Source organism: Gouania willdenowi, chromosome 11 (assembly GCF_900634775.1).
Source record: "Gouania willdenowi chromosome 11, fGouWil2.1, whole genome shotgun sequence".
In the NCBI taxonomy this organism is placed as follows: Eukaryota; Metazoa; Chordata; class Actinopteri; order Blenniiformes; family Gobiesocidae; genus Gouania; species Gouania willdenowi.
In genome coordinates, this window is record NC_041054.1 from 13649464 (window position 1) to 13662492 (window position 13029).

The 13029-nt window shown below is 41.9% G+C and overlaps 1 protein-coding gene across 1 annotated transcript in view; it reads left to right on the forward strand.

Annotated features, from left to right (window-relative positions):
* The first annotated feature begins 4066 nt into the window (after window positions 1-4066).
* gabbr2 (gamma-aminobutyric acid (GABA) B receptor, 2) overlaps window positions 4067-13029 on the forward strand; it is a 186915-nt gene continuing 177952 nt past the window's right edge. Inside the window, exon 1 of the mRNA XM_028460785.1 lies at window positions 4067-4387. Within this exon, the coding sequence (XP_028316586.1) occupies window positions 4067-4387 (321 nt within the window). The remainder of the gene's footprint in view (window positions 4388-13029) is intronic.

The window sequence follows — 13029 nt, forward strand, 5'->3', positions numbered from 1 at the left end:
CCTGAAGATTTCTTCTAAATCTGACTTTTAGTTTTTTAGTTAGACTGTTTACAGGCAAATAAAATAACGCCGGCAAAAACATAACCTCATTGACGGAAGTTCAATTAATTTCAACTTTATTTATATAGTGCAAATTATAAAAAAATAAAGTGTCATCTCAAACCGCCAAAGTAATTATATTGATCCAATTTAAAGCAAACTGAACTGTAGATGTTTGGGAACATCCACATATTCAAATTGTACATAGTATAATACCTATTTAATTGTCAAATGAACCACTGAAAAGACAATTTCTGCTTCAATTTGTTATCACAAATATACTAACTCATGCACCAACTCAAAACACCCAGCATGATTAACTGTGCTTTACTTTGCAGTCTTAACCACATGTTGACCTTTACTTCGGATTGAGAAAGTTGTTGCTTTTAATAAGAAATCCAAAGCAACATCTCACACCCATGGCCATTCAACATGGCATTAATTATTTTGTGCTTCTTCTATTCTCATCCAGAAATGCAGAAAATGCATTACACTACTTTTATTTGCATTCCTTTTCTTTTTAAACTCACCCCATGATGCTGATTGTAATCATACATGAGGTAATTGTGTGGGTCAAACCGTACGCCTCTGACTTGAAACGCTTTTATATTTTTCCCACATGTGGAGAGGAGGAAACCCCTAGCAGGAAAAAAAAAAATTTCTCCTCCCATGTGTCAATACCATGAAATGTGTTGCAGAGGATTGAAATAATTGCTTTTTTTTTTTTTTTTTGTAGACCACGAAGCCCCGGGAAAAAAGTAATTTCCCTGTGCAAAGACATGAATAAAGATGTGTGTGGAGCCCCGGTAATGGAATAACATACACATGTAAAGAGAGACAGATGACATGCTCTGCAGAGTGCTATACCTTGTACTTTACAGCACAATGAACAGAAGGGCCAGCAAAATGTTGAACTGCCCATGGTTCTGAAGTTTCAAAGTCAAGACTGAGAGCGCAACCATCCATTGATCATACAGCTTTTCTATGGACTGGGGCATTGGGGAGCAGAATCCAATCACAGTCAGAACAGCAAGGGCCCCTAAACTAAGGCACAGTAGCCTATAGCGTGTGCAGGTTATGGGGCTAACACTCCTCATGCATGAACTGTGAATCTAAACCTTCCATGGTGGAAGCTGCCTAACTCTAATTATTAACACTGAGATGACATGGACTCCATTTTCCACTCGTACTGTACCTGGTGAAATCGATCCACCTAAGAACTTATTTTTGTGAGGCCAAACCGTGAATCAATGCCCAACCATGTTGAATTATGTCCTCAGTCTGACTTATAATTCTGTTTTAATTGCGTCTGCAAGGAGGTAATATTTTCACCTGCGTTTGTTTATCTGTTGTCATGATTATGTCAGAAGAACTTAATGGATTGTGACAGAATTTTAACCAAAGATAGACCTTATGCCGTGGAAGAGCCCATTACATTTTGGAAAGGATCTGGATCAATATACTGATTCTGGATCAGTTTAAAAAAATTACAAAAATCCTTTCATTGGTGAAATTTACAAAATTAATATCTTCATTCTGGTCCCACGGTGGCTTAGTGGTTTGCACATCTGCCTCACAGCAAGAAGGGCCTGGGTTCAAGCCCTGGGAGTGTGTTGAGTTTGCATGTTCTCCCCGTGCTGCGTGGGTTTCCACCGAGTACTCAAGCTTCCTCCCACTATCCAAAAACATGACTGTTAGGTTGATTGGAGTCTCTAAATTGCCCATAGAAGTGAGTATGAGTATCTATCTGTGTGTGGGACCAGGGTATACCCCCAACGCCCATTGAGAGCTGGAGATAAGCACCAGCAGAGGTGTCAGGTTGGTTCCTAAACTATCCAGCCAAGTTTCGATCTGATTCTCAATCAGATTGCATATTCAATAGTGATTTTTTTGAAAAATGGCAGTGCCCATACGTTCGAATCTACTCTATCGATATTTTTGGGGATGGAAATTTCTTCAATGTCTTTCAAGTGTGAATGATCATGTTACCATGATCAGGATCACTGATCGACATAACTGCCAATTTTTCTTCTCTCTCTCTCTCACACACAACTGGAGCCTTTTTTTTAATCTGCTGTGTTTTCTGTCCACATTTGCTGCAGCAATAATGTGTGTGTTTGCACCTGCTTTTCAGTCGTACTATTTTTCTGGTACTAAAACTATCACCGCAAACTGTTCCAGATTTCATGAATCATATGAAATCTGATGTACTGAATGTACAAATACATTTATTTGTATTTCCTCCTCCCATATTTTTTCTCCCCCTGCATATTCATGAGGGGGAAACATGCCAAATGGATTGAGGGCGCATTTGTGCTCCTTATTAGGAGTGTAGTAACGTTTGCTCACATTTTAATACCACTAAACATTTAGTGAATCCGCCCCTCAGTGCTCTTCTTTAAAATACAATTTCTCAATATAATTTAATATTTCTGATAGTGGAAACTTCTCGTTAAATGTATTGATCTTATAACATTTTTTTGAAGCGTCTATCTTCCAGCTATACTACATTGCAAATATGCACACAGCAGATTTGTAGGGTTGTAAAAAATTGCCCCCATTATATACGTAGGGCTCATTTCTTGCTTTATGCCTCATGTCAAGCCTTTACTGCAACATTTTACATTATGTATTTGCCCTGTAGATTATTTGGATCTGTGTAATGAGAGGGAGGAGTATTGATTTAATCTATTATTAGGCAAGTTGCAGCCTCTTTGTTTTCCACTAAAAGTGGGATTTAAAATAATGCCTAGTGACATGATTGACAGCTGTTCTTCATAATGTCTCTGATTAACTTCTTAAGACATCCCAAAATAATTGATTTTGAGGGCGATTGATTTTCCTGTGCCCTCGAGGAGTATTTTTTGTGTGTATTTAGGAGGAAATCCTGTTTTGTTAGACACACACCATGTTCTGCCTGACGAGCTGAGTGATAAATCAGCAGGTGCAGCAGGTAGGCTGAAGGGCAACGCCAAAAATGCCGTAGAACACCCATGGTGAGGACCAGCATCTTTAATGAGTGGCTGGAAATATGGCTCCAAGTGCTGCGTCTCTCCTCCTTGTGATGATGCTGCATGACACACACACACACACACACACACACACACACACACACACACACACACACACACACACACACACACACACACACACGCACGCAGGATCATACTGACCACTTCCAGGCTTGTCTTAGACGTCGTCTGTCCCCTTTAACATAAAAGCCTTGTATATCACCTACCGCTGTCAAGCAGCTGACGAGCCTATGCAGCCATCCAGCAGGCTGTTACATTGATTTCAACCCCCTCCCTCCCTCCCTCTCTCTCTTTTCCTCTTGCGCGCACGGAGAGCATCAGCATCAGCAGCAGCAGCAGCAGCTCCGGCTCCTCTGACGCACCGCCGGAGATGAGCATTCCGGTCCTGCAGAGAGTCGAGGCAGACAATCGAGATCCCGCATCGGACCTCTGCGACCAGAGTCGTTCCCTTTGAGCACCATTTGTTTCCTCCTGATCCTTTAGTCCCGTCCTCTCTCTTTCTCTTCCCCACATCCGACGCACTGATCTCCGCGTCTGAGGGATTGTCAGCAGTTGGCGCCTCTTGGTTGGGAATGTACTACTTGTTTTGTAGGTGAAAGAACTGTCCAGAGCAGTGGTTGGACCACGGGAAGAGCTTTGTCTTCATTAGTTTTTTTCTTTTTGGGAAGAGACAATATTAAAGCAGCCTTGCGCCAAGTGGTTCATATTAACGGTGTTTAATGGTCGTTTGGATGATGGAGAACAAGAAGCATTAGCTCTTCCTTTGCAACACGATTCTCTGCGCCCTTGTAATATAGAGTGCCCTGTGTCAGTGTGCAGTCTTTACGCACACGGTGAGTGTGTCCTCTGCAGGGGCTGCTGCGGTCTCCCTCACTGCTCTGCTCTCCTCACACATCGGGGATTCTCGACGGGCGGGCGTCTGAGCATCCTGGTTTTTGCCATGCCCGAGCAGTGAGGGCACGGCGGGATTTCATTTGGACACCGTGTAAGGTAGCATGGCTCCAGCCCGGAGGGACTGCAGCGGCTGGGGGGTGTTCCTCCCGACGGGATGCCTGCTCCTGCTCCTCTGCGTTCTGCTCTATCACCCTGCGCTGGCCAAGGTGTGCAACGACCGCACCAAACACGGACAGGACAACAGCTGGTTCGCCAGGGACGGAGAAAACTTGCCCATCATGGTGCTAATGCCCATGAACGAGTCGGCTCTAATGAGTAGCATCAGTCAGGGAATCGAACCCGCAGTCCAGCTGGCCATCCAGCATATACGGGAGTCCAGGAAGTACTCGTTCTCTCTCATCACCAAGATCTACGACACTGAGGTAAACACGCACATTGAACGCTGTCACTAAAGCTGCTGCTGGTGGGATCGTGCATGTGTGTGCCGAATGACTTCTATGGGCAAGCGCGTGCATTGTGCGCGCTTTCCAGGGGACACACCTGAGGTGTTTACGCATTAATCCAACATTTGTTTCATTGCACTAAAGTCAAGTGGTTACCATTTTGTTGACGCTGCTGCGTGTGTGTCTCCGTCTATCTCACTGCTGGTTGAACATGAGCTGCTGCATTACACACAGTGTGTGCGCTACTGGGCTGTCCTCTCTGCAGCCTCGCTGTGCCATCCTCCCATCAGGGAATGTGTAGCACACATGGTGCATCCTGCCCTCTCCTTTACATGCTTAGCTCTCAGTCACGAGTCACTGACTCTCCAACTATTTAGAGACTGCTTCTCATTGTGCCTGAAGATGGCGGTAATTGGATGTACAATTCACCCCAAAAACCACGTCACCTGTGCTCCTTTTTTTTAGGATTTCCCACTTCATAACAGGCCGACATGATGTTTCCCTTTGAACACAGAAAGTGTTTGCACCAATTCTATTAGTCAGTTTACGTTGAATTTATTGTCAAATTAAAAATCAGTGGTGTAAAACATGAGGCCAATGGACCAAATCAGCCCATTAGAGGGTCATATTTGGTCCACTGGTTGACTTTGCAAAAGGCAGCGACAGAAGCTCCAGAATTAATGTCTTAAACAGTGTGAAAGTTATTATTATGCACAAAAACCTGGATGCTAGTTTTATTTTTCCATCCATCCATTCATTTTCAGACCCGCTTTGTCCTATTTCAGGGTTGCGGGGGTCTGCTGGTGCCTGTGCCTGGCTCACACTGGGCATTTAGCGGGGGTACACCATGGACAGGGTGCCAGTCCTTTGCAGGGCAACACGCAGAGAGACAAACTCTCGCATTCACTCCTATGGGCAATTTAGAGACTGCAATCTACCTAACAGTCATGTTTTTGGATAGTGCGAGGAAGCTGGACTAGCCAGAGGAAACCCACACAGCATGGGGAGAACATGCAAACTCAACACAGAAAGGACCCAAATGCCCATACCAGGGCTTGAGCCCAGGACCTTCTGTTTTCATTCAAATGAAAAAAAGTTTTTTTGGCAAAATATTAAAATTGTCTGGTTTTTGAACGCTCAACAAATTTTAAAACATGTAAGCTGTATCTGTAATGATGTTGCCTATGGGTGTTAGTTTTTTACTGATGGCCTGTGTATAACATCTTTACATGTTGAGTATTAGTTTGATATCATAAATGTGGTCACAGGTGATTAATTAGGCTTTTTGTCACTGGATCTCATCTGGAATTCATTTTAGAGAAGCTGTGCAGTTTATTGTTGTGTGGCTTTTCAAAAGTGTTAGTGATGTATACGTTGTTGTCCTTTCAACACAGAAGCTGTTTAAGGCTGATTATTAATGCATGTTGATGTGTCCCCCCCCCCGTGCTCTAGACAGCTCTGATACATTCTTCCCCGGCACAATGCTTATATAGTGTCCTGTGTGTGCACAGGTGTGTCCGGGTGAAAGAGCGCACAAATCTCTGTTGACAAGCGTAAGCCGTTGCAAGCGGCCTGCGCTCATACCATGGGATTAATGTGCTGTTATGAGTGCTGTGATTTCCCTCCTTCCATTTCCCTGAGAGAGAAAAAAAGATGAGCTGGAAGCAAGAGGTCAGTGGGGCAGCGTGGCATCCACTTGGTGGGAGTGTCTGATAGCGATGCCAGCCCTCTAATACTGCCAATCAAAGGGACCTCATACGAATGTTGGTATTTGAGGATTTTGTGGTTAAAGGCCAAGTTCAGTTACACTGTGGCAACAGCAATGGCCAAGCCCAATGGTATTACATGGTAGTTTGTGTGCAGGCCAGCTGAGAACTCTATCTAATGCTTGTAAATTGGTCGACTTTTTGGAAAAAAAAAAAAAACGTTTTGGTGGTGACTGTTGCACGAATAGCAACTGTAAGAATGAACAGTGTGTGTGATCCTGGAGAGCTGCAATCCTGCTTATTTTTAATGGCTACCTACTTTACCAGAAATATCAATAAAGAGTTCACAATGGAGGTGAAAACAAACTTTCAAGTGGCAATTTCAACCGTTTACATATTTTTTTAGGTTTTTCCTTTTACGAGCAAATGACCTGTGATGTATTGATCTATGAGGCCTACACTATGTCTTTATCTTATTAAACAAAAAAATGTCATCTCTACCGGCTTTAAAGGTTTGTGGCTTGTAAGGTTTTTCCAGATCTTTTAAGTGAACAGCTCTGAGGACAGATGACAAGAATAGTATAATTTCAATTAGGTTTATTCACAAGCAAAGTTTAGTAGACTAAGCCCACGCGCAGGTGGCCGGAGGAAGACGTCTGTTTCTTCTTCTTTCTATGTCTGTGTGTGTCTTCTCTTTGTGCATCTCTGTCATCTGTCTGGTTCGAACATGATCTAGCCACATATCACAGGACAGCCTAGCTCCTCTGTCAGTGACCTTGAGGTCATGTGCACAATGTGTGAGTGTTCCAAAGCAACAGAGTTTCAGGGCCTCCCAGACAGACATTAAAAAATACAAAAATCAACCTTTGGGGCACCCTTGGTTGACCTTCACAGGGAACTGAAAAATTTGAAAAAACAAAAACCAACATGTTGTATTTACCACTAAATAACATGATATGTTGCCACAACTACTGTGACCTGCACTCTGCAACTACAGATGGTTGTCATTTATTTACAGCGGATAATAAAGAAATGGATTCTTTGGGGAGACATTATGTCTTCAGTAACATGTTAGGATAAGAGGAAACCAATAATGTGTTTCTTTATTAGAATGTGCTCAGCAATGATGAGCATTCACCATTCTAATGACTGTTTGTCTGTTCCAGCCATATTACAGTGGTTTTAACTGTTATTGCTTTTGCAGCCCATGGCATGTTTATAGAAGCAATAAAGTAAAGTTAGTAATGGCACTGCTATTGACTGTGTCTGTGCTTATTGCCATGTAATCTTTAAGATACATGTGGATAAAAAAAAAAAAAACCTACACACAAACAGGCATTCATGCACTCACACACACACACACGCGCGCGCACGCACACAGCTTTCCACATACCACACGCTTATGTCGGGGAAACAATGCATGCATGAGTGCATTGCAGCTTGCAGCAGGCCCAGTGTGTGCTCGTGTTAAGTGTGTATATGTATGCATGTGTGTATATGTGTGGGAACTGGGATTTAGCCTGGCAGATGTAAGTAATCAGTCCCTGAGCAGAGGCTCTTTATCCTTTTATCCTGTGTCAGTGAAGCCATGAGTTGACCGACCAGGTCTAGTCCACTCTCTGGTGCTGTGGTGCCGACGATGGCGAGGTAATGATGGAGGGGCTGTCCCACATTAAAAGGTCTTAGAACTGAGAATAGTTGTAGAGAATGTAGCATTTGCAACATTAAGATGCAGTCGCCAAAAGCTGACAGATGTTGTGACGTGGAGCAGCGCCTGATGATGAGGATCTAATACAGTCTGGTGTGGAACTAGTCTGATCTGGCTCTGACTGAACTCCTTAGACGACTCAACAATACAAGGTTTATTGTAAAATGAAGCAATTTTCAGATCAAAATGCACTGGTGCTTTAAAAGCAGAGCATTGGAGTTAGAAAAGAAGCAGTATGGATCATATCAACTGGAAGGCTTAACGTTGGAGCTGGAGTTGGTCCTTCACTGCTGCTCTAGATGTGGCAGTGTGAGTTTTAGTATAGCCAAGGACTGATACTGTAACTCAGCAGGCTTAGGGGATCAAAGCTTTGGAGAGGACAGGAAGCTCTGGAAGAGGATGGAAGTGAGACTTTGGGCAGCGAGAGGGTTCAGGGCTAAGAAACGCTAGTTCACAGGCTTAAAGAATGACTGGCAGGCTCTTTAGAAAGACTGTGAGTGTGTGCTTCAGTTGAGCAGTTACCACTAGTGGTAAGTTTCTCAATGCATGATGTATTTCATGTTGGTGGAGCTCATTATTGGGCAAAGGTGTCCTGAAAAGAAATAGGCTGAGGGTGTTGAACATTTTATAGATGCTGTCTATTGCATTTCAGGTAAAAGCAGGAGTGCTATGACTTTGTGTTTTGATTCTGTGATTTGGATTCAAACATGGTGAATTCTGAGGAAAAGAAATCACACAACAAATGGACATTTGCAAATCTGAAAATATGCAGCATTTTTGTTATTTTTTTTCTTCTCAGATAATTATGTCAAATAAAATCCAAATACAGTATGTATTTACGAGTTAAAAGTTTCATACATTTTTGTTTTTAATCATAAAACAGTTTATATTGATTAAAATCCACAACTCCAGATTTCATCCCTTCATGATTTGACAGGTATGTCTAACCCATTTTATAAAAACAAATGTTACATGTATTGAAGCGTGCATTTGTATGATTTGCACTTTGAATTGTTTTCCACTTAAAACATATAAAATCAACTCGATGACGTTTCCTTTTTTGATGAGTTGATATATCATCATGACAGCCATAACAGCCATACCTACTGTATGTGTTTATTTGCCCAATGTTTTTTTTATTTCATCACAGAGTCTCCACATTGGGGACGATAGCAAACGGATTCCTAGAAATGTCCATTCCAGGATCAATTTAAAACAAGCATCCCTGGTTTTGTAGACTCAACTAGTCTCAAAGGTTGCTTGTGTTCTAGCAGTGAAACAAGAGGGAGCACATGTATTTTTAAAAGCAAATCAATACAACCACAAAGACATGGAGTCTGCAGATGCAGATATTTTCCATGTGCACAGCACCAGATACACACACGAAGCAGATAGGTATTTATAGTGACTGTCCATTCATGCAACACAAAAGGGCCTCCTGAGATCAGGCTTCCAATGACCTGTGTGCTACGATATCCCCTCACAAGGACTGGATGCAAAATGTCACATTTGTGTGCGTGTTGGCAAGATTAAAAACCACAGTACAGTGTGCCTGTTCATAGGAGCCTGAACACCCCTCTGAGCGTCTGTTAGGAGTTCTGTCATTTTGTCAGAGGGAGTTAGGATTTCAGTGAAAAGACATTACCATAATGGAGGTCACTGTGCTGCTAAGCATAGGTCTTAAGTCAAAGTGAGCTGTTTCAGTGCTGTTGGTCCTGTTAGGCTTGAGGAAAATGTGATGCAGCAATGTGCCATTTGGGTAAAGCAGATTTTTATTTTTGCTCGAGTGCCCTTTACTGAGTGCGGTAATTCACACACTTAAAATCACCTTTGAGCATTTGTGTTCACTTCCCTGAAATGTAACTAATGTTGCAGTTTTGAGTGTCTTTCCTTCCTATTATCTTATGTCTTACATCGATTTAGAGCCATAGAAGTCACTCAGGAAGGTCACTAGAAATCGCCCGTCACTAACCCAATGGAGGGGGTGATTGTGTGGGGATAGTCTAGAAAAGTAGCGCGTGACAGCCTGGGTACTCTCCAGGCTGACAGAAAGTGCTGAGTGTGGTTGTATCCACTGACCCGACACAGATAGTGGGGATCAATGTGCAGCAGGCCTTCTCATAGAATGAACAGAGTCTCAGGGGAGAGTCAGAGAGAAAGAGATGCGTAGGTCCAAGAGATGGAGATCCCTAAATAGGATTATATAATCTTCAGTGCAGGAAGAGGAAATGGCCAGCCTCTTAATTCCTTTTGGATCGCAATTTCGTATCATCCGTATCATTTTCCTGAAAGCACAGAATGGACCGGTTTAAAAAAAAAAAAAAAAAAAGACATAATTTTCAGCATTCAATGAGTTATAAATGTGTTTTGTTTTTCCATCACTCCAACGTGGAACAAATTCAATAAATATTGTCATCTTCCAATGAAATGATCAGATCTGAGAACAAATTGCTGACCTTTGTGTCCTGCCAGAGGCCTGCAGGGCTTGAGCAAAACAACAGTAGTTGTTGACATGCTTGATAAAAGCCTCTTTTGTGGCCCAGAGCTGGCTCCAAAACGGTTTAGTTGGACAAATAGTGTGCCCGTGCTTTTGCTCACACATATGTTCATGTCTCTTGTCCATCGGCACCCCTGCAGCAGAGCTGGAGGTGAGGACATTATATAACAATGGGACCCGCAGCCCCACAGCTTACTTAATGTTGCATTCATGCCCAGCAGACATCAGATACAAGGGAAGTTGGTGACATCCCACAGGACACAAGTCCATCACAGGGCTTACTTTTACACCTAAGGCCAATTTAGAGACTCCAGTCCAGAGGTTGAACATGGGACTTTACTCCTGGGAGGTAATTCAGAGAAGAAGATCTTGATCTGTATTTTAATATGAATACAAACCAAACCATGGAATTGTGGCCTCAGCATCCTTCTGACTCTGTCAAGAAAGTTTCCACAGCGATAATTTCAATCCAGAATACGGCCCCAACCCATCCGAAACTGATTTTCGACACTATTCAAACACAGCTCAAAAACAACTCAACAATGAGTCATTTTAGGGGTTTTTTAACATAATTTAATCATTTTCTTGAGGCCAGCTTTTGATTCACCTCCTCAGCTTCCATTTCTGCATCTTTTTCGCACTAATCGAAACACATCAACTGAACGCTCATTTGCATTCATTGCAATCATTTGAAGTGCCCGAGTATGTGTAAAATAAAAATGAAGACCAAACCCAAAACTGACCATGACACCGGCTCGGCCCGTTGGGTTCATGCAAAGATCTTCAGTTGTACCTTAGCTATCGGCTCTTCCTAATTTCTATCACTGCATAGCAGAATTATTTACCCACTATTAGTAAAAGTAAGCTGCGTTTAGGCCGTTGTGAGATGGGTTAGCTTTATGATGATGTGTTGTTGCTATAGTAATGAGTGCTGCAGTGGTCAGAAATGCTACGCACTACATGACTGTGCTGGCTTGCATCAAAGTTAATCTTGCCTTTAAAACTGCACAATTACTATTATATATATATGTACTGTACATATTATAGTGCACCAGTTATTAAAGTGAATAAAAGATGTTTCTCACCTGGAATGTTACTTCCATCGTATGCAGCATCTACTGGTTTTTTTCTCTCCCATTGGTTTAATTTGTTTTCATTGCGCTGTTAACCAATTAAATTCAACAGCTAAGATTAAGCACAGCAGATAAAGTTAAGTCCAATTAGCCATTTGTGTTTAACATTCATTACTTGTGCTTGTCTATTGGCTTGTTGAGGTAAATGGCTGCTCTCAAAGCTTAGCCTGACTCAATATTCTGTGTAAAAACACTTAAAAACTGATCAGATTTGTAATGAGAGTGCAAAGCAGACCCTCACACAGAGAGGCTGATCAGTGCTAAAGTGTATTATTTTCGCTTTTTACTTGGTTAATGTATTTTGTGGTCAGTGGGCTGTGTCATAACATGTCCCACTATGTTAGCAATAAATGAAGGAGCCAGCTAAAGGAGCAGCAGATTAGTGGCTTGAGATGTGCTGCACTACACACAATAATATCCAATAAAATGATTAAAAAAAAAAAAAACAAACAAACCGCGTGGCTCTGGAGCATATAGCAGCAGTTATGTTTAATGTGAAACCAGTCAGTCTGCGGTCACTGGTGGATCTTTAAAGAAACCACAACTGGGTTGCCAAAATATTTGCATAGAAAATTAACAAAAATGTTCGAAGTTTCTGCACCAGTTCCCAGTGAAACAGAAGCTTCAGAATAATCATCCCAGATCATTTTAAATTCAAATAGTGGTTTTGTTGAATTTCGGTTTGTAAAATGAATTGTAAAATGTCTCTTCTACAGAGAAGATATAAACACAAGTATTTGTGTATGTGTGGCTTAAATCATCAAATACTTACAGAGAGACAGAGAAGCTGTTAATATTTTAACACTAGAATCTTAAAAACTTTAAATGTTTTCACGTCGTCTCAGTCCCCACTCTTACATACACAACATACTCAACGGGCAACATTCACCTCCATGTGCCTCCCTTGTGAGTGAACAAAAAAAAATAAAAGCAGCAAAAAAACGGATTACCATGGAATGGGTGTGTCGTTGCTATTAGAGATTGGACAAACACTGTGTGCGTGTCCCTGTCTGTCACTCTCAAGGGGACCAAGCTCAGAGCAATAACCAGAGCGACTCTGTCCTTGTTTGTCCTGTAATTATATTAAAGCTTGTGTAATTCTTGGCCTTAAAACAGAGGAAAACATATTGGTGTGTAGCGAAAATGCTGCATGTACAGATGCATGTATTAATTGACCACGCTCGCAGTTTAAGTGTTACCTTCTCTGTGTGTGATGCTGGTTGCGAGCAGCAATGTGTATAATTGTAGCATATGTGCATCTTATTCTCTGGGGTCAATGATACTTAACACATGTTCCCATGGGCCTGTTTGTTTGTCAGAGACACAGCTGGGATCTATGGAGGCTCAGGCAGGTACTACCAAAGAAGATTGACCTTACTTACCCTATTTTTACCCCATGGAGGAACTTATGTGCAATTCTATTTCTAGAGCCAGATATTTCAATAAGCATCAGTGGTTCTTAAACATCTTTGGCTAAAGTACCAACAACATTTTGCTCAGAATACTTTGAAAAAACAACTAGCATAATGATGGAATGAATGAGCAATAAAACACATTTTAAATAATCTAATTTTGCA